The sequence below is a fragment of the Nematolebias whitei genome, chromosome 8 (assembly GCF_014905685.2).
Source record: "Nematolebias whitei isolate Nwh7 chromosome 8, NemWhi1, whole genome shotgun sequence".
Classification (NCBI taxonomy): Eukaryota; Metazoa; Chordata; class Actinopteri; order Cyprinodontiformes; family Rivulidae; genus Nematolebias; species Nematolebias whitei.
The window spans coordinates 45,314,386-45,337,342 of NC_056505.1; the positions used below are offsets into that span (position 1 = coordinate 45,314,386).

At 40.9% G+C, this 22,957-nt stretch overlaps 2 protein-coding genes across 2 annotated transcripts in view; both read right to left on the reverse strand.

Annotated features, from left to right (window-relative positions):
• oclnb (occludin b) overlaps positions 1 to 5,766 on the reverse strand; it is a 47,180-nt gene extending 41,414 nt beyond the window's left edge. Inside the window, exons 1-2 of the mRNA XM_037680633.1 lie at positions 5,675 to 5,766; positions 599 to 675 (exon numbers count right to left, since the gene is read on the reverse strand). Of these exons, the coding sequence (XP_037536561.1) occupies positions 599 to 639 (41 nt within the window). The 5' untranslated portion in view covers positions 640 to 675; positions 5,675 to 5,766. The remainder of the gene's footprint in view (positions 1 to 598; positions 676 to 5,674) is intronic.
• Positions 5,767 to 10,904: 5,138 nt separating this feature from the next.
• marveld2b (MARVEL domain containing 2b) overlaps positions 10,905 to 22,957 on the reverse strand; it is a 55,496-nt gene continuing 43,443 nt past the window's right edge. The window contains exons 5-7 of the mRNA XM_037680634.1: positions 22,374 to 22,545; positions 22,242 to 22,292; positions 10,905 to 11,307 (exon numbers count right to left, since the gene is read on the reverse strand). Of these exons, the coding sequence (XP_037536562.1) occupies positions 11,206 to 11,307; positions 22,242 to 22,292; positions 22,374 to 22,545 (325 nt within the window). The 3' untranslated portion in view covers positions 10,905 to 11,205. The remainder of the gene's footprint in view (positions 11,308 to 22,241; positions 22,293 to 22,373; positions 22,546 to 22,957) is intronic.

Genomic DNA, 22,957 nt, shown 5'->3' on the forward strand with positions numbered 1-22,957 from the left:
ACATATATATATATATATATATACATACACACACATATATATATATATATACATACACACACATATATATATATATATATATACATACACACACATATATATATATATATATATATACATACACACACATATATATATATATATATATATACACACACATACATATATATATACATACACATACCTATATATATATATACATACACATACATATATACACACATACACATACATATATACACACATACACATACATATATACACACATACACATACATATATACACACATACATATACATATATACACACATACATATACATATATATATATATACATACACACACATATATATATATATATATACATACACACACAGTATATATATATATATAGAAGCAAGAAGAAATTAAAAATACAATTTTTTGGTTAGTTAAATACTGAGAAATAAATGCTAAAGCAACTTGAGCCTAGATATTCTCCTACAGTCTAGCAGCAGACAAATTTTTGTTAAAGAACAAATGAATAAATCCAATGTGGGGTGTGATTTATAACAGGTGTGTTTGATAGCTGAGGTGATAAAACAAGAGTTATCGTACTATTTGCTTCCATTTGGGCTGCTATGTTTGTGGCTCGGCATCCTGAGACTCCTGATCCAAGTAATCCACTCAATGATCTGTGAAAACAATAAAATTTCATGTTAATGTTTCTGAAAAATACTGAAACACCAATGCAACTGTGTAACATAAGTTTGAGTCAGGTCCTCTGGACAGATTCTTCTTGTTCTTGATCGTTATTGTTCTGATGGCTGTTTGCTATTCACAGGGGGCTGAGTGATACTAGCAATAACAGCATTATAAGAGGGCGACAGTTGAACACGGAGGCCTCCACCCTTGTTTAATGATGGATGGTTTCATTTCACAAAGATAGCCTCCTTGTACTCCTCTCTCAAACCATCGTTCATCTCTATCAAGGATGTGAACTTCTTCATCCTTGAACGAGTGACCGCTGGCCTGGAGATGAGTTTAGACTGCAGAGTCCTGGCCTGATGATGTTGCTCTTCTGTGTTGGGCTATCCTTTCCCCAGTGACTGTTTAGTTTCCCCGATGTAAGACTGATCACCCTCCTGGCACTGAACAACATACACAACTTTACTCTGTTTGTGCCGGGGGACTGGATCTTTGGGATGGACCAGTCTTTGCCGTAATGTATTTTGGGGTTTGAAAGCTACTGGGACATCATCAGTGCTTAATTTGAGCTGGATCCTGCCAGAACAGGATCCAGAAACGTCCTTATTGTGACCGTGTGCGTTCCGGCAAATGTTTGCTCGTATCCAGTAATTCAAATATCCGCCCCTAAAAGTCCAAAGTCATCACGCATTTTTATTAAAAAACTCAAAAATATAATTAAGCAGCACAACTAATTGCAAATCTGTTTGACAGTTTAATTGGGTTATTAATAAAATTTTGATTATTTATTAAAACAATAGAAATGTTTGATGCTTATTTGTGCAGGTATTTGCTGTTGGTCGTTCCAAAGTCTAACAGGAGACTGAGAGGTGACCGAGCATTTTCAGTTGCTGCCCCTAAACTGTGGAACGAGATACCTTTGACATCACTTCCTGTTTTTAAATCTTCTCTGAAGACATATTTTTAGGCCCGAGCAGTGAAGCACTGCGAAGGCCTATTATAATCGTTCTGTTCAGGCCCAAGCTGCAATTTTTTCCGCCAAATGAATTGGCATTTTGGGGGCCTTACCATATCCCTAAAGTCACCAAATTTGGCAGACGCATCAGGACTGGTAAAAAATTACGGATTTTAAGGGCGTGGCAAAAATTGCAACAGAAATGGCTCAACAGCACCACCTAGAAATTTTCAAAATACCCTCCGCATTAACCTTAGTTTGTCGTAGAAACATGAAATTTGGTACGTTTGTCCAATTCCCCAAGGCGCACAGAAAACCCTCAGGCACCAACATTGTACGATAAAAAGGAAGGCAGCCAGTTTGGAATGCCGGCCCAATTTTAACACCTTTTTGACGGTTTACAACCTATGCATTTGAACAAACTCCTCCTAGGGATTCCACTCAATCGGCTTCAAACTTGCCCATTTTGGTCAAAAGGCATGGGGGACGCAAAGTTACCTAAACATCTCGTTTCGGAGCATGCTGAAGGGGCGGGGACCTGAAAGTTTGACATCTCGCCATGAAAAACAAAACGCTAATAGCTCCTACAAGAAAACTGTCTGAGACATCAAACCTTCAGTGATTGATCCACATCAGGTCCCCTGCAAGACTGAATGGTCAAATCATGACATCACTAAAGCCTCACCCCCTGACAACAGGAAGTATGAAGTTTTACATTGAACGAACCCTATCTGACCCCTGTTACCTGATCAGCATGATAGTGTGTCCAGTGACCGAAGACATGTTAGTGTAACTTGCTTTCCAACACTGACAGTTTTGGGTGGAGCATGTGGGCGGCGCGGCGCGGCGTGGCTAAGTAAGATGTAATGCCGTCACCATATGTTTGGCTCTAAATTCCACAGTTTTGAATCGAGGTGCACCAAAATCAGTATGATCGATCATTATCCACCCCTTGAACAGGTATCCATGATAAGTGGCCAATAGCCTCCACAGTGCCCCCTACAATATATTAAAACCTGAGCCCCAAGCCATTTTTTGACCGATAATTCTGAAACTCTGAATATCTGTATCTTCTCAGGATCTATGAAAAAGTCTCTTGGAGCCCTGGTCCAAAACCAACAGGAAGTCGGCCATTTTGGGTCAAAGGGTCATTTTGGGGCGTTTCTAATTGCGAATTTTAACGAACTCCTCATAGGAATTTTGAAGGATTGCCTTCAGACTTGGTTGATATGTCCTTAAGACATCGGAGAGTAAAAGCTATATAAATTTTGCATTTTCGTATATGTTAAAGGGGCGTGGCCAGGCCTCAAAGTTTTGCTTCACGCCATAAATTTTCAAACACTAACTTTCACATTGAAAGACCGAAATGCACGAAACTTGGCATGACTCATCCCTGTTGGATGACCGATGATTCACTGTGGTCATATTTTGACGTCATCAAAGTCCCACCCTGTCAGAACAGGAAGTCTCTTTTTTAATTTGGAATGCTCCCTCTTTTACGCCATTGACCTAATCAGGATGATCCTGTGTTAGAAGACAGATAATATGGTCTGACTTGATTTAAAGCGCAAACCGTTTTTGCTTGAAGATGTGGGCATGGTGGCGTGGAGAATTAAGTGAAGCCGTTGCAATACGTTTGGCTCTAAATTGCACAGATTTCAGCCGAGGTGCACCAAAATCACTCTGATCGATCATTATCCACCCCTTGAACAGGTATCCATGAAAAGTGGCCAATAGCCTCCACTGCACCACCTACATTATTCCTACAGTTATAGCTCAGTGATACAACATCCGATCTGCACCAGATTTATTGTGCATCATCATTGAGGAATTTTAGACACATTGATATTGTGGTTTAACATATGACTCTAGTGTGCCACTTAGATTATTCCAACAGTTATATCTCAATGATACATCATCCTATCCGCACCAGATTTTTGGTGCGTGATCAGTGAGCACTTCTATATACATTTGTGTTGTTATTTAACATTTGACTCGAGTGAGCCCCCTAGATTATTCCAAAAGGTATATCTCAGTGTTATATCATCTGATCTGAACCACATTTTGGGTGCATCTTTAGTGAACACTTCTAGACACATTGGTGTTGTATTTTAACTTTTGACTCCAGTGCGCCCCCTACATTATTCCAACAGTTATATCTCAGTGAAATATCATCCAATATGTACCAGATTTATCAGAGTCAGAGTCAGAGTTTCTTTATTGTCATTCGCACCTCATGTGGTACATGTGGCAGAGCGAAATTATGTACACAGGGTCCCAGTTACATCCAACAATAAAATGTATAAGAAAAACAGTAATAACATCTAAGATATGAACTAAGAAAAACATCAACTAAATATACACTAAGCACTCATAACATAAAAACATTGAACATCAGCACAAACATGAACATGAGTCTGTGTGAGCAGATGAGCACGCATGAACACATCAACATTGAAACAGATCAGCAGCAACATGAAACAGATCAGCAGCAACATGAAACAGATCAGCAGCAACATGTGATTTTTCACAGTGATTATTCTAGTTAGAGATTCATGAGTCTAACAGCCTCAGGGTAGAAGCTGTTCCTCAGTCTAGTGGTTCTACACTTAATGCTCCTTAACCTCCTTCCTGAGGGGAGTGGGGCAAAAAGTGTGTGTGCAGGGTGAGTGAGGTCCTTCATGATGCATGAAGAAAATAATAATAACTAATAATAATAACTAATATTATTATTATTGTGCGTGATCAGTGAACACTTATAAAAACACATTGGTAAGTACGCTCCCTACATTATTACAACAGTTATATCTCAGTGTTACAACATCCGATCGGAACCAGATTTTTTAATGCATAATCAGTGAGCACGTCTAGAAATATTGATATTGTGGTTTAACATACGACTCAAGTGTGCCCCCTAGATTATTTACTCAGTTATATCTCAGTGATATATCAGCCGATCTAAGCCTTGCAAACTTCAGCTTTTTAAGCAAATGTACTCATTTTTGTGCTCATTTCTGCGTTTTTTAAACCTAATTCAGCAAATATATTTTCTTTCTGCTTTTTTCTGCTAACTTAGGCTTGCTCTTCCAGTTCAGCTACATTTCAGCATGTTTTTAGCTAATTTCAGCTGTTTTTCTGCAAGTTCTTCAGCAATAAGCATTCACTGCATTTTCGCAGGAAATGCAATTTCTCTAGTTCAAGATGGCCACCACAGATAATCAACATTATTCAACAAAAATGCCAACCATTCTGTCCTTTTTTTAAAAATATTGGGCTAAACGTTGATCTGGTGCCAGCTCACTCCTAACACATGTTCTCAGTTGTCGCATGATGATGATGACCATGACCATGATGATGATGCTGATATGCATTCCTTCAAGGAATGCTTGGCCTCTTTGATTAGATAATAAATGTACCAAGTGGGGTTTAATAATGAGACCTTAGAAATGAATCAAAGAGGATTTAAGTGCGTCTGCAGTGTAAACAGCACAGGGCGTGACACTTCTGCTCCCTGGCAGGCCGCTACATTTGACAGGAATGATGGAAAGCTGCTGTAGTTCTGAAGAAATCATCATCATCATCATCAGTGAGCTGCTGGTCTCCAGATGAAAGCAAGAAAACAGAAGCTCTTTGAGAGTCTGAAACAACTTTATGAGATAGATCCAGCCGGAGAGAGATAGCCGTCAGGTGTGTAAATCCTATTAGTTATCCCTGAGGAACACCTTCGTCTGCTCGGTTTTAATCCCACATGAGCTGATGTTTGTCACATTTGAAGATTTTAACTAAGTTCATCACTTTCATATAACTAGTGAAAAACCAAAACAACAAACCCACCTAAACCCTCTCATATGATTTAAACTCATATTTCACATTTTACTCCATCCAGCCGATCAATCGACGGACTAACAGGTAAAGAAATGGATATTCATCCTTAATAATATATTAAAAAATAAATGGAGTAAACCCATGTCAGACATAAGCCTGCTCATCTTCTCTTCCATTGTTGCGTAAAACAGAAAGAACGAACCCACCTGAGGATGAAACTGCTGCCAGAGAACAAAGCTGCGACAATAAACAGGAACACAATCGAGCGCGCGACCCTACAGGTGCAGGTGCGCGTCACGTGATCTCCTTTTCCTGACGTACCGGACTAACCTGTCCTCATTCCGAACACGAGGAAAGGCTTCCACGCCCTCCAGTCCCAGGAAACCATGTCTGTTTCCTCACAGAAAGCTGCTCAGTTTCAGTCCAACATGTTTTCACTCAGTGAGTCAAACTCACCTGGACAGGTGGAGACGTCACTAGGACAAGTCCTCGTTTCCACCCAGTGAAACCATTTAAACCATGCATCAGTCCGAGTGAAAGTGTCAGAAATTAAAGTGGGTTTGATTTGGTCACAAAATTGATCATAACTATAAAATCCATGGAAAATAGGAAAAAAAAAGTTTATTATGAATGTAGAGTATAAATGGCCATTTGCAAATATTCCCTTTTTAGCCTTGTGTAACATAATTTTAGATATAGTGGAAAGCTTGAAAATATCCTTTCAGACAAAATTGGCAAGTTTGAAAACATCCCATCAGACATTTTGGCAAGTTTGAAAACATGAATTCAGATATATGGGCAAGTTTGAAAACATCCCTTCAGATATATTGCCAAGCTTGAAAACATCCCATAAAGTCACATTGGCAAGCTTGAAAACATCCCTTCAGACACATTGGCAAGCTTGAAAACATCCCTTCAGACATAGTGGAAAGCTTGAAAACATCCCTTCAGACATAGTGGAAAGCTTGAAAACATAATTCCACATATAGTGGAAAGCTTAAAAACACCCTTTCAGACAAAATTGGCAAGTTTGAAAACATCCCATCAGATGTAGTGGCAAGCTTGAAAACATTACTTCATACATTTTGACAAGCTTGAAAACATCACTTTAGACATATTGTCAATCTTGAAAACATTGCTTCAGACACATTGGAAAGCTTAAAACATACCTTCTGACACATTGGCAAACTTGAAAACTTGCCTTCAGACATTGTGGCAATATTTGAAAACATCCCATCAGACATATTGGCAAGCTTGAAAACTTGCCTTCAGACGTAGTGGGAAGCTTGAAAATATCCCATCAGACACTTTGACAAGCTTGAAAACATCCCATAAATTCACATTGGCAAGCTTGAAAACATCCCTTCAGACATAGTGACAAGCTTGAAAACATCCCTTCAGATATATTGCCAAGCTTGAAAACATCCCTGCTGAGGTGGAGGCGTCACTAGGACAAGTCCTCGTTTCCACCCAGTGAAACCATTTAAACCATGGATCAGTCCGAGTGAAAGTGTCAGAAATTAAAGTGGGTTTGATTTGGTCACAAAATTGATCATAACTATAAAATCCATGGAAAATATGAAAAAAAAAGTTTATTATGAATGTAGAGTATAAATGGCCATTTGCAAATATTCCCTTTTTAGCCTTGTGTAACATTTAACTTGTTCTGCTATTCTTTTTATTATATATTTTTGTCTATGGACTGTAGAAAATCCCCATGGACTATGATGTTTGCAGATGACATGATGATCTGTGGTGAGAATAGGGAACGGGTGGAAGAGAACTTGGAGAGGTGGAGGTATGCACTTGAAAGAAGTGGAGGTCAGCCGTAGTGAGACAGAGCACATGTGTGCGAATGAGAGGGAGGAAGTGGAACAGTGACTGTCCAGGAAAATGGGGAGTGTGGTAAAGAGGTGAAAAGAGAGTCCAGGCAGGATGGAGTGGATGGAGAAAAGTTTCAGGAGTGATTTCTGACAAAAGGTGTCAGCAAAGATCAAAGGAAACATTTACAAGACAGTGGTGAGACCAGCTGTGTTGTATGGTCTGGAGACAGAGACATGGACCAAAAAACAGGAGAAAAAACTGGAAGTGGCAGAAATGAAGATGTTGAGGTTCTTCTTAGGGGTGACAAGGATGGATAAGATTAGGAATGAGATCATCAGAGGTACAGCACAGGTTGAACAATTGGGAGATAAAGTTAGAGAGGCCAAACTGAGATGGTTTGGACATGTCCAGAGGAGGGACAGTGGTTTTGGACATGTCCAGAGGAGGAACAGTGGGTATATTGGTAGAAGGATGTTAGAAATGCAGCTGCCAGGAAAAAGACAAAGAGGAGACACTGTATATGGATCCAGCTAGAGAGGACGTGGAGGTAGTTGGAGTGAGGACAGAGGATGCAGAGGACAGAGTGAGATGGAGGAGCATGGAAGATGACATGCTGTGGAGACCCCTGAAGAGGGAAAAACCAAAAGAAGAAGAAGAAAGAAAATTTTTTTGGCTGTGGAGCAGCAGACTGGGGTAGTGGTCCATGATTGTTCGAGTGTGTTCCAACCATTGAGGGATGGGATCACTTCTCAGCCTGACCAGTGAAGCTTAGTCCTACTCGAGGGTGCTCTGACCGATTGTGATAAACTTGGATTCAGGAGGAGCAGCGTGTCCTTTTTCCTGACTGTGGAACAGTGGTCCAGATCATCATCCTTGCAAAGTCGCTAAGAGGGTCATAGAAGTTTGGCTCTCCAGTCTACATGTATTTTGTAGTTCCAAGAAGTCTTATGACTGTGCTCCACAAGGCATTCTGTGGGGGTACCAGGTCACTTTTAAGTGTTGTGCGTTACCTGAACGTCAAAGCAGGAGCTGTGTCCACCTTTATGCCACATAGTCGAGTTACTAGTGTTGGTTGGACTCCATCAGGTCTGTCCCTTGTCTCCAATCCTGTTTGTAGTGTTCATGGACAGAATCTTGAGACCCAGTCATGGAGGAGAATGGCTGGTTTGAGAATCTCAGGGTCTCATTTCTGCTTTTTGCATTTGATCTGGTTTTGTTGTTGTCTGTGGGCCATGACCTTCAGCGTCAGTGCTTCCAGATATAAATTAATTATTGGTATACAATAGGGTCTATACAATATACACTGAATGGCTTTTAAAAAATACTCAAATATACAATAGTTTAGGCATTTCTGTACACACACACTAAATTGTTTGTACTGATGTGAATACCAACATGTCATCAGAAAGTCCATGTGTTCTGGGCACATCCCACTATGAGACCACAGAGAATACTCAGATCTGGGGTTTCTTACTGGACCTGTTGCCTGCACGACTTAAATATAGCCAAATTTTAATTATTTTTTTTAAGTTAATTATTGATAACAGAAATTTATAATTTTTTTATGTTTATTTTTTAAGTAAAGAAAATTAAACAAGAAAAAAGTTTAAAAATTAGCCTATTTTTGTTGGATGGGCAAAGTGGGGGATCTAGATCCAGCCCCGCCCACTTTAGTCAAACCAGATGCAAAACACAGGCTTCATCCTCTTCTTCTGTTATGCTCCTGATTTTTGACAGAACACATTACTAAAATGCCTCTAGGGTTGTGAAAATGAAAACATCCATTACTACTAAATCCTACCAAACCAGTTCTCCTCCAACAAAACCAGTCTTCCAAGAAACAGTCAGACAGCAGCCGTTTTAGGGCAGAGTCAGGGCTGTTCATTAAATCACAGAAAGATGAAAATGGAAGTTCTATGAGCACAACGGGAACAAAAGTCAGAGAATACATTGACGACAGGTCAAGGGATTGGTCCGACAGTGAGTCATCTGAAACTTGTGTCATGGTTTGATGTATAATTAAAAATATGAACACAGAGGAGCACTGGTGAATTTTGATCAAGCGCAGAGTATAATGTTTTGGTCTTTGTGTGAGTTTATTTGTACTTTTAGTTATAGCTCGTGAGTTGCTGAACAAATTTTAATAAAACTATTGTAATCACTCACCATATCTCTATGTTGATGATGTTTGCCTCTTTTGAGCAGCTGGTACAGAAGTTTAATAAGCAAGTAAATAAACTTTATTTATATAGCACTTTTTATAGATAAAATCACAAAGTGTTTTACAACAATACAAAATACAGGCCTAAATAAAAAAAAAACAATCCATAAAAAACAATATCCATAAGTCACAGTTTTTCAGATATCTGCAACTGAAACATTTTGTGAGGTCTAATGTGGATTATTTTTCTTTGTACCCCTCTAAACATTTTGTGGTTAAGATTTTGGAATGCAGGTCTGATACCAAGGGGGCTCTCAGCAAGATCTATACACTGCTCAGTTCATATAATGAGACCAGTTTGGACTCCCTTAAACTGAAATGGGAAATGGACTTGGAGGAACCTGCATCAGACTCAATGTGGTGAAAGATTAAGAACATTTACTCATCCTCAATCTGTCTGAGACATACTGTAATTCAATTCAAGGTGGTGCACTGGCTGCACTTGTCCAAAGACAAGCTGTTCCAAGATCAAGGCAGACTTGGACCCCGCATGTAATCGTTGTAAACAAACTCCAGCTACACTCTTGCACACATTCTGGACTTGTCCCAAACTGCAGACCTAATGGCAATCTATTTTTGACACCTTCTCTGGGATATGTGGAAAAACTGTTCGCCCATCACCGTTCATCTCACTGTTTGGAGTGGTCCCATACATCCTTCAGTAAGTGTGAGAGGAATATGATTGTTTATAGCTCTCTTCTAGCCAGGAGACTTATGGAAGGATTCACATCTCTCGGCATAAGAACACTGGATAAGCGAAGTCATGTATCCTGTACATCTGGAAAAGATAGATATACTCTGGAAGATTCAGTTAAGAGATTTTGGGGCACTTGGCAGACATTTGTATCCTATGTTCAAAATATGTCAATGCTTGTTTAATATGTTCATGTCTGTGCAGCTGATAGGGTGTGGGAGTTTGGTATTTTGTTGTATGTTTTGTGTGTGGTATGGTATGGTATAACAACAAATTAAACACAAATCATAAAGTTTTTTTATTGGCACTAACAATATGAAATACCATCATTAATTAAAAAAAACAAAAAACAAACAAACAGATGAAATCCAAACGAATGAGAGAAGAGTGAAGTAAACACATGGTAAGCTGCTCTCTGTGGAGAGAAACATTTCACATTCTGCATAGTATTTGTTAAAAAAATACAAGTTAATGCTTTAGCACATGTTAAAACAATTCATAGTAAAAAGAATCAGGCTCTATGGTCAGCAGCTGAACCTTCATGCTGTGATTCACAACAGATACCATCCCTCCAATCAGGGCCCCAAGAAACTTGTCTGCATCCTCATACAATGGGTGTATTTCCCTTGTGTTAAATGTGTGGACACACTTTGTCCAAATGAAACTGTAAGTCTTACTGTCATCCTGTTAACGCCCTGATAAATCTATTGTTCTGTGAAGCAAGTTCAATCTCTAGTGGTACCAACAACCTGCTCTGACGTCTTTCAGAAAAACCACCTCATCTCAAAGTTATTCTATGCTGGGAACAAATGAATATTTGTCATCCGGTAAAACTAGTAATCAAAAGAAAAATCTAACTGGTTCATTTAAAATGTCATCACACTGTTGGGGTTCAAGGTTTCTCCTTTGATCCATCTAAAAATAAGAATCTGATAATGAGCCTTTGAAGGTCAGACTGCTGCATCTAAATCAGACGACAGAGTTCAAAGATTACATTTCTAGTCTGTGGTCTTGCTGTACTCCTGGATCTTCTGTTTGATGTGGGACAGCTTGTTCTTCAGGTACTCGCAACGATCTCTTTTCTCCAGATAGGTTGGGTCCTAACGAGAGAAACAAACGAACAAAAACAAAACAAAAAAGACAAGGAGGCAAATGTGAGACAGAGAGACAAGAAGACATGAAGGAAATTGCATTTTCTTTGAAACTGCAACATGAATGCCGAGTGCTGACAGAAGTTCGCTGAAGAAGCTAAAACTGAATTAACGTTATAGCAAAAAGAAGAAAATCTAAAAGGAGCAAATATCCTGATGCTTTTATTTGTTTTGGTTTGTTTTTTGAATGTCCAGAAGACCAGACTTAAATTTTTTAGATTTTTCTACCTGGGTTATTGAGCAAGCCTTAGGATATCCTGATGCTTGCTCAATAACCCAGATAGAAAAATCTAACAAAGTTAAGCCAGGTCCTCTGGACGATAAAAAAAAAAAAAAAAAATTTAAACTTGTTGAAACGTTTTGTCTTTAATCCAAAAGACTTCTTCAGTCTGAGGAGCTGCAACAAACTCAGTCTTATAAATAAAACCTTCACATAGTGGATCAGTCAGTTTGTTGTTGACATCAACAATTAGCTGTTCACATGATAAAGAGGACCATCAGCCTAACGACTGATGGCTGCTTGCTATTCACAGAGGGCTGTGTGATACTAGCAGTACAGTAGTCCCTCGCTACTTCTCGGTTTGACTTTCGAGGACTCGCTCTCTCGCGTTTTGTTTTTCAACGATTGTCAACTTTAATATTACTCATGTGATTGGGACAGTAGAAATAAAAAATTAAATAAAAAAAACTTGGGACAGGCGCCACCTTTTTGTAGTTTTCTTTCAATAAGCCTATACTGTATCACCAGTCAAAAGAACTATACTGCCCAGAAAACAACAGTGCTTCCGGCCGCTGCTTTCTGCCAAAATTGAGGAAAAGTTTTGATTGAATCCAAACCTGACTAAAACGTTTGTTCCTTATTCATAATGACTTTGGCGCTCAATGGATGCAGAAAGCTGATAAGAACTGGACCAGGATTATTTCCAGCCTCATCGGTCAATCTGAACTCTGTTTGCCGGCCCAGGAAACTTCTCGAACATTGTTCCCTCTAAGATGTGCGCCTGCGCAATCACGCACTGATCGCACATTCTTTGCGCACAAGAAAATATATGCTGCGCAGTTGCAGACTGGCCACAAGGCAGGATTAACAATATGGGCAACCGGGCAAATGCCCAAGCAAAATATCTGGTTATCTCCTGCTTTATAATAAGCTTTTATAATAAACTGTCAGCCCGAGCACAGCGGTCTCTACAATCTGTCTGTATGCAGCACACAAAATGCGTGCAGACTGTGTCATGTGACTTGTGTAGCGACAACAAAAGTTTTCGAAGACGTAAAAAATTCAACCAATGAAATCACAGGCGAACTTTCATTCCAGCCAATCAGCGTCTTCTACAGTTTTGGCGCCAACATGCAAAGACGCTAAGTAGCTACAAGCAACCTCCTTGTTTTCTAGCGTTTTCCAAACTTTATACTGCATATTTCATCGCATATTGAGGAATAATGTTTGGCGTTGTGGATTTATCATGGAAGTTTACGGTCATATGACGTCTAACAAAGGCGGTAAGTAAGCTAATCCCATGACTAGAGGCCATTTTTATAGTTTTAAGTCTTAGCAAACAGTAGTGCTCGGTATATATCTGGATGCAACTAAACTGATTTTGTACAAAATGTTTAATAGGTTGTGTAATGTAAAAAATACTCTTGCATACTGAATTTCACAGTGAGTTATTGCCCTGCGTCGCTCTGTGGCATGATATCCACTGCAGTAACTATTTGAAGTTATTAGTAGCTTGGATTTTTTCTCCCATCTTCTTTGCTTTAATGTTGTTTGATAAGAAATAAATGCCTCACTAAATGCCTCAGGTAACACCATGAGCTTCACTACCTCCACCATTACAGCTATGTTGTTTGTTAGTTTATCCGAGGTTAGTTTATCCGAGATTAGCTCACCCTGGGTTACATTTCTTTGTGGGCGAAGCAATGTTACAGTTCACATAAAATATGTGATAATTTTCTAATAGAAACAATTCCTGAATGTTGTTCATACTGTGTTAATGCTACATGTTTGTCTCTTGACCCTACAGCTGGGTAAGGTTACAGTAGACCTAGCCCATTACTGGAGTTTTAATTAGGCATTTTAAGTTACTAATAAACATGATGGATGATGATCATATTGCTTTATGCTAGGCCATTAGTACAAACCGGTTTCCAAAAAAGTTGGGACACTAAACAAATTGTGAATAAAAACTGAATGCAATGATGTGGAAGTGCCAACGTCTAATATATTATTCAGAATAGAACACAAATCACAGATCAAAAGTTTAAACTAAGAGAATGTATAATTTTAAGGAAAAAATCTGTTTCCAAATTTCATGGCGTCAACAAATCCCAAAAAAGTTGGGACAAGTCCATTTTTACCACTGTGTGGCATCCCCCCTTCTTCTTATAACACTCAACAGACGTTTGGGGACAGAGGAGACCAGTTTCTCCAGTTTAGAAATAGGAATGCTCTCCCATTCATGTCTAATACAGGCCTCTAACTGTTCAATCGTCTTGGGCCTTCTTTGTCGCACCTTCCTCTTTATGATGCGCCAAATGTTCTCTATAGGTGAAAGATCTGGACTGCAGGCTGGCCATTTCAGTACCCGGATACTTCTCCTATGTAGCCATGATGTTGTGATTGCTGGAATGTGGTTTGGCATTATCGTGTTGAAAAAGGCAGGGTCTTCCCTGAAAGAGATGACGTCTAGATGGGAGCATATGTTGTTCTAGAACCTGAACATAGTTCTCTGCATTAATGGTGCCTTTCCAGACATGCAAGCTGCCCATGCCACAAGCGCTCATGCAACCCCATACCATCAGTGATGCAGGCTTCTGAACGGAGCGTTGATAACTTGGGCTATCCTTGTCCTCTCTGGTCCGGATGACATGGCGTCCCAGTGTTCCATAAAGAACTTCAAATCGTGACTCATCTGACCACAGAACAGTCTTCCGTTTTGCCACATTCCATTTTGAATGACCCCTGGCCCAGTGCAAACGTCTGAGCTTGCGGAGCTTGCTTAGAAATGGCTTCCTCTTTGCACTGTAGAGTTTCAGCTGGCAACGGCGGATGGCACGGTGGATTGTGTTCACTGACAATGCTTTCTGGAAGTATTCCTGAGCCCATTCTGTTATTTCCTTGACAGTGGCATTCCTGTTTGAGGTGCAGTGACGTTTAAGGGCCCGGAGATCACGAGCATCCTGTAGAGTTTTACGGCCTTGACCCTTACGCACAGCGATTGTTCCAGATTCTCTGAATCTTTTGATGACGTTACGCACGGTTGATGATGATAACTTAAAAGTCTTTGCTATGTTACGCTGGGTAACACCATTCTGGTATTGCTGCACTATCTTTCTGCGCAACAATGGTGGAATTGGTGATCCTCTTACCATCTTGACTTCTGAGAGACACTGACACTCTGAGAAGCTCTTTCTATACCCAATCACGTTGTCAATTAACCTAATTAGTGTTAATTGGTCTTCCAGCTGTTCGTTATATGCTCAATTTCCTTTTTCCAGCCACTTATTGCTACTTGTCGCAACTTTTTGGGGATTTATTGACACTGTGAAATTTTGAATCAACATATTTTTCCTTTAAAATGTTACATTTACTCAGATTAAACTTTTGATCTGTCATCTATGTTATATTACGAATAAAATATTGACATTTGCCATCTCCACATCATTGCATTCAGTTTTTTATTCACAATTTGTTTAGTGTCCCAACTCTTTTGGAATCCGGTTTGTAAGAAGGAGTGATTATAATCATCATTTCATATTGGATAGTGATTTTTTTCCACCCTAAAACTTAACTTAGGCCACACTATCTAAAAAAGTTAAATCTGGTCCTCAGGACATTCAAAAAACAAAACAAAGCAAAACAACAAAAAAATGTAGAAACGTTTCGTCTTTCATCCGGAAGACTTCCTCAGTCTTTTGTTTAGGACATGTTTTTTATCCTCCACATTAAAAACGTTACTAGAACTGCCTTCTTCCCCCTGCGTAATATCGCTAAAATTAGAAACATCTTTTCTAAAAATGATGCAGAAAAAATGGTCCATGCATTTGTCACGTCTAGACTGGACTATTGCAATGGTTTATTATCTGGATGTCCAAATACGTCTTTAAAATGTCTTCAGTTGATCCAAAATGCTGCTGCCAGAGTCTTAACTAGTCTTAATTCCCTGGTACAGGTATATTCGCTGATCTTTTGAGTGATCACTGTGTGACAGCTGCTTTGAGAGATATTAAACTTCCACCTTCTAAGCCCAGATTAATTCAAAAAAGGGATTTGAAACGTTTTTGTGAACAGTCATTCCTCTGGGATCTGTCTCACTTTGACTGGCATCGTATTCTGTTAACTGATGACGTGAACTCCGCTTGGAACTATTTCCATAATAATTTCATTTATTTCCTGAACATACATGCTCCTTTTCGTCAGTTCAGAATAAAGGGACGAGACAGCCCCTGGTTTACTCCAGAGCTAGCTGACCTCCTGCACAGGAGAGACCATCTTTGGGCCGCAGCGAGAAAATCTGGCTCAGACACTGATTGGTTGAGTTTTCGACAGATGAGGAATAAATGCACAACTTCTGTCAAAGCAGCAAAACGCAACTATTTCTTATCTGAGACCTCCAAAAATCTAAATGACCCTAACAGATTCTGGAAAACCATCAAATCTCTCTCAGGCACCCCCCAATCATCTGACCTCCCATCACAACTTCTAGTTAACTCTGTTTCTGTGTCAAATAAGCACGAGATCCTGAACTGTTTCAACAAACATTTTGTTGCTTCTGGTTCTTTATTTGACACAGTCACTAATGGAAGATCAGCCACTTCACTTAATAACCAAACTTCTACAAATCAAATCCCTCCTACAAGTCAATCCTCAGTTAATCACAGCTTCTCTTTTTCTCCATTCTCAGTCAGTGAGGTCAATAAACTGTTAAAAGATCTTGATCCTAAAAAATCTGCAGGTCCAGATGAACTTCCACCTTATTTCTTAAGGCTGGCTGCTCATATCATCACAGTCCCTGTGACCCACATCTTCAATCTCTCCATAAGACAAAACTCCATCCCAGACACTTGGAAAACAGCCTTTGTTCTTCCTTTGCTGAAGGGAGGAGACCCCACCTCACTGAACAACTATCGACCAATCTCTAAACTCTGCATTTTAGCCAAGGTTCTAGAAAAACTGATAAACTCTCAAATCAAAAATTACCTGGACTCATTTAACATCTTACCTCCACATCAATCTGGTTTCAGGAAACAACACAGCACAACCACTGCTTCACTGAAGGTTCTTAATGACGTTGTTGAAGCACTGGATGCTAAGGATTATTGTGCTGCACTTTTCTTAGACCTGTCTAAAGCTTTTGACACTGTGGATCATAACATCTTGTGTCATAAACTCTCAGAAATCGGTTTCTCAGATCACACCATTGGTTGGTTCTCTAACTATCTTTCAGACCGGAGGCAATGTGTTCAACATAATGGTACTTCCTCCAGTTATTTAACAGTCAACAATGGTGTACCACAAGGCTCAGTCTTAGGACCCACCCTCTTTACAATCTACATACATAATGTAGGTAAAAATATCCCTAATGCATCCATACATTTCTATGCTGATGACACAGTTTATTGTCGAGCTAAAACTGTTGCTAAGGCTTACCAGCTTTTGAAATCTGCATTCAACATCATCCAGACTGATTTGTTTCGCCTCAAACTTGTCCTAAATGCTGACAAAACCAAAGGGATGCTTTTTTCAAATAGGAAGTTGGTCCCAGCAGTTCTTCCTCCGATTTTATCCTCAAATGGTGTCCCCATTGAGTTTGTTGATTCCTATAAATATTTGGGTATCTTGGTCGACTCACATCTTTCTTTTAAGCTCCATGTGGAAAACTTGATAAAGAAACTGAAAGTTAAACTGGGTTTCTTTTTCAGAAACAAATCCTGTCTAACCCTGAATGCTAGAAAACGCCTTGTATCTGTGACTTTCCTTCCCTCAATTGATTATGGTAACATTATTTACATGAACGCTCCTACAAGAACCCTGCAGATGTTGGATGCTGTCTATCATGGTGCACTAAGATTCATAACTGGCTGTGATTATCGTACCCACCACTGCACCCTGTATTCACTGGTTAACTGGACATCATTAACTTCACGCAGACTCTCCCATTGGTACATTTTTATCTTTAAATCACTTCTTGGTCTGCTGCCTTCATACATCTCCTCCTACATGTCTCTGCGTGAGTGCAGCTACGGAGTGCGCTCTCAGGACATTTTTACCTGCAGTGTTCCCTCAATGAGGACTGAACTAGGCAAAAGGGCCTTCTCCTATTCCGCTCCTGTTTCCTGGAATATCTTACAAAAAGATTTGAAGCTCTCGACCTTGACCTCTCTAAGTGTCTTTAAGAATCTGTTGGACACCTGGCAGGGACCAATGCAGACATGTTCCTGTTTTTAGTTTTCTACATTTGTCTTGGAATCTAGCTGTTTTTTTTTTTGTTTGTTTTGTTACCTTTTCCTTTTAGCCATCCTATTTGTTAAAAAAACAAAACAAAACAAAAAAACTGTAGTATGCTTTTTTATAACTGTTTATTGTTGTCCATTGTTGTCATCTTTCTGTGTTGAAATCAGGTCTCTCTTGTAAATGAGTCCTCGAGGCTCAATGGGATTTACCTGTATAAATAAAGGTTGATTGATTAACTGGAGGATTTAGCAAAAAGGAAAGTCTTAAGCCTAGTTTTAAAACTGGATAATGTGTCAGCCTCACGGACAGAGATTGGAAGTTGTTTCCACAAGAGAGGAGCCTGATAACTGAAAGATCTGCCTCCCATTCTGTTAGGAAAATATGGAACAATAAGATCTGTAATATAAGATGGAGCTAGGTTGTTGAGAGCTTTGTATGTTAGAAGTAAGATTTTGAATTCTATTCTGCACTTGACAGGGAGCCAATGGAGAGAAACTAAAACTGGAGAAATATGATCTCTCCTACTAACTATAGTTAGGGTCAGCTTGGGTTTCCTGAGCTGTCCCTTAGTTATGCTGCTATAGGCTTAGACTGCTGGAGGACAAACTGACCACAATTTTCACTCTACTACTGTCTTTACTTACTCTGCTCAACCTGTTTTGTATTTGTAATTATCTTTTCTATCCTTATCCTGTGTTTTTTTTGTCTTTCAGGTACACCTGGACCTATACCTGGACCTACCATTCTATGCTCGTCTGTCTCTCCTTCCTGTCCTCTCAACCAGCCGGTCAAAGCAGATGGCCGTTTGTCCTAAGCCTGGTTCTGCTGGAGTTTTCTTCCTTTTAAAAGGGAGTTTTTCCTTTTCACTGTTGCCACTGTGCTTGCTCAGGATGAGAGACTGCAATGAAGCCAAGATTCAACTTGTCTGCTGGATTCCTTAGATAGAGAACTTTACTAATTGGCTTTTATGTATGTGAAGGTTCCTGTAAAGTGCCCTGAGACAACTTTGTTGTGATTTGGCGCTATATAAATAAACTGAATTGAATTGAATTGAATCAGTCTGAGGTGCTGTATTCAGCTGTCTGATAAATAGCACCTTCTCAGAGTGGATCAAACAGTTTGCTGCTGACAACCAAAACCAGCTGTTCACATGATCAAGAAGGACCATCAGCCTAACAATGGATCATTAGCACCTGATGGCTGTTTACTATTCACAGGGGGTTGAGTGATACTAGCAATAACAGCATTGTAAGAGGGGGACAGCTGAACCCGGAGGCCTCCACCCCTGTTCAATGATGGATGATTTCTTTTCACAAAGATGGCCTCCTTTACTCCTCTTTCGCCGTGGGGCGTTTGATGCCACTGCGGTGAAACGCGTGTCGCTCCTGCCGCGAGCGGTGTCCTGCGCTGGGTTCGCTTTGAGATCTCGCATCTATGGCGACCATGAGCGGGCAAGCGCTGCGGAGCGGTGAGTGCGACTTCATCTACGCCGTGCCGTTTGAGGGAAGACTGCGAGCCCAGCGGGAGCACATGTTTTCTCTGGTGGGACGCGCGCCGCTCTCGCTGGAAGTGAGGTTCGTCACTGGGTTCGCTCAGCTGTCTCACGCTTATGCTGCCGTGAGCGGCCGAGCGCTGAGACGCGGTGGATGAAGGCTGCCCACGCCGCGGCGGCACGCGTTTGTTTCGATGCGGCGTGTGTCGCTCTCACTGAGAGCGAGGTCCTCCACCAAACCGACCTGCGGTCCCACATTTATGCCGATGTGGGCCTGTGAACACTGGGGAGCTGTGTGTGCACCATCATCAACGCAACGCTGTTTGGTTGAAGGCTGTTTGCGTCACGCGAGTGCGCGTTTGACACCGCTTGGGTGAGGATCGTGCAGCTCGGGTTGACAACGAGTTATTTTGCTTACCATTGTGTCATGTGAGTATCTCGTCATTTCTTGGAGCAACGGTGAGTTTAAAAAACCCTTATTTAAGGACACCGTCTCGTTATGTGTGGAGGGTGTGTGCGCAGCCGCTGTGAGTCCATCCGAGCTTACAGACTGACTAGAAACAGACACTTTGATCATTGAATGATGTTTTATTCAACATTTGTGTCATATTTACACACACCCTCCGCAGACCATCATTTTGAATCTTTTCCCCCATGAGCTCTGGGATTCGTTGGCCCAGGGCGCCGTCTGCTGGGGATCTCTGGGAAAAATGTTGGACACTCTGTTGCCGGGATGAAGAGGGCCGGTCTCTGACGGACGGGGCTGAAGCTCAGCGAGACGGCCATGGAATCGTCTTGCCACCGGCTCATTTCGTTTGGAGGGTGTGAGAGAGAGCCACTGTCAGATCATCTGAGCTGACAGACTGGCTAAAAATAAACACTTTCATCATTAAATGATGTTTTACTCCAAACTCGTGTCACCTTACACACATTCTCCGCCAAAAACCGTCATTTGCTTTGCCATTTGTTGTCCTAGAGCGCCATCTGTTGGCGGTCTCAGGGAAACGCTGAAAACTCCGTCCTCCGGCTGCGATGCGGGCCGGCAGACAGAAAAGAGGCGCACCAGTTGGGGATGACATCAGCTGCCCTGCAGAGGGAGCGTTTGTCTCCTCCCGCCTCCGAACATGTACGCCAACAGCGTAACGTGTTGTTCGCTGCGGCTGTCTGGAACGCATGCTGGTGAGCTCAGTCAGAGATCGGTGTCACCTTCTGGGTTACGCTAACCGGAGGTGCGGGACACTGGTCCACCTGGACATCTTGCTCCAAGAAAAGCCTCTGTCAGGCTCGGCTCCAAGGGGCACTGAGGGAAAAACCGCTCAGTGAAAACCCCTCTGCTCTGGTGATGGGCGCGGGCTGTGGAGACCGGCCCCCCAATCTACCAGGAAAGCCGGCTGTGGCCTCGTCCCATAGGACGTCCTGTTGGGAAAACGAGGCCAGATGGGGTCAGGACGGTGAGCCGGAAAGGAGCCTAGAAAAAAACCCTCCCGCCAGATCATCCGAACTTGCGGGAAAAGCGCGGGACGTAAAAAAGGGCCCCTTCATGTCAGCCACTCCTAGGTTACGCGAGCAACCCCAGAGGGCGCCGTCGGCCGGAGCGGTGTGATCGCCGATGCGAAACGAGGTGGGATGAGGTGAGCATTTGCTCAGCCCCCCTCCACCGACACTACGCTCTCCATGAGGGAATGAGCCGCGGGGGGCTGCTGCTGACGCTGCCTGTCCCGGAGGAACCATCCAATTCGCTCCGAGGGTCGGCGATAAAAGGAAAATTACAAGATGGCGTTGTCCAGAATGTAGCGACCTGTCACTGAGAAATACTCCTCGGCGCTTACCTTGAAACAAGACTGCTCGTTAGCTTCTCCTCGGGGAGGAGAGCTTACCGGGATGACCGGAGGTCGACGTGACGGGCCAAGCATTCTTAACAAAAGTTGGTCATCTACACAACTTTCCTTCTTCGTTCTTCTGACAGTGCTATTAGCTCGCTGAAGAAAAATGGGAGCCGATTTTTATGTAATTTATACGGACCAGGTGGGGCCCACACAGCAGGTGGGTGTGGACTAAATTTTTCAGTGTAATGCTTCGCATAACGGGATAAACCCATCAGCGACAGCCTTAAAGGGCGAAGCTTATACGAAATAGAACTGACTATAACATTCAACCTTTATTTATTAGTTGAAAAAATATGAAAACTCAACTATTTTAAAAGATAGAGCTGAAATTTGATGTGGTGGTACCTGACGGCTATGCTCTGAATTCAAATTTAAAAAAAATCCAAGATGGCTGCCAAATCTAATTTCAAATGGCTATAACTCAGAGTTAAGAGCTAGTCCACTTAAATTTGGTGTACTGGTAGCTGAGAACAATCCCTAACAGCCTCTGATTGTAAATCAAAAATCCAAGATGGCTGCCTGAGCTAAAAAGGAAAAATACTTTATATCAGCCATATTTAAAGATACAGTATTAAGCTGCAGTTTGGTGTGGTGGTAGCTGAGAGCAATGCCCAATAATAATGAATTCAAATAAAAATTGTAAGATGGCTAAATTTAACTGAGCTATTTTTATATATACAGATCAGAAATTAGGTGTGGTTATTATAGCTGAGAATGTTCCCCATCACATGTTGAATCCAAATTAAAAAAATCCAAGATGGCCACCATAGCTTAAAAGAAAACATGACTATAACTCATTGATTTTTTTTACCATATTGAACTAAAATTTGGTGTATTGCTAGCTGAGAGTGAACCCCAATACAAAGTACTGTCAAATCATAATTTAAAAAATGCCACAATGTGGCAGTCCCTGTCAAAGTTTTTCCAGGAACTTTCTAGTTTCTGTTGTTCTTATATGTTTTGGATGTTTTGTATATTTCATATGTTTAGTCCACACACACAGAGCCAGTGTAAGAGTTTTGATCATAAATATGATGAGAATACTTACAGATTTCTTTTTTTGATACTCAGTTAAAATGCTGTTGATCCGTTCTTTCTCCTGAAATAAAAAGAAAACAGTAAATGATCAAATTTTGCAGTCTGAATCCCAACATGCGTGTGAACCGGGTCAGAGCTGTACCATTTGGCTGGAGGGCCTGGATGGGAGGTTCTGCATCATCTCGTCCATCTCTTCAAACTTCTTGGCCATGGCCTGGACCTCAGCATGCAGCTCCTTGTACTCAGCGTACTGATCATTGAACACAGCCCTGTACTGGTCCCTCTCCTCATCTGAGCAGATGCTTGGGTACTTCCTGAAATGTTGATTATACAAGACTTTAGATACAGTCCTGCAGGTACTGTGCATCTCAAATAATTAGAATGTCCTCAAAAAGTGAATTCAATTATGTAGTTAAATTTAAGAAGTCCTGTTATGTAGAGTCATTCCACAAAAAGTGAATTATTTTAGGTGTTTATTACAGTAAATGTTGACGACTGTGGCTTAGAGCTTATGAAAACCCCAAATTTGGGTTTTCAGTAAATTAAATATTACAGCTGGAGTCAGTGTTTAAAGAGCCACTAAACAGGTCCAGAATTTGGACTTTGACTGTTCCAATTGTTGTGTTGAGTACCTCCTGAAAGAGAGAGACAAACTCCTGGACTAAAAGGTTTAGGTTCTTGATATAGAAATTATTATTTTAATGCTTTTATGTCAATCTAGACCTA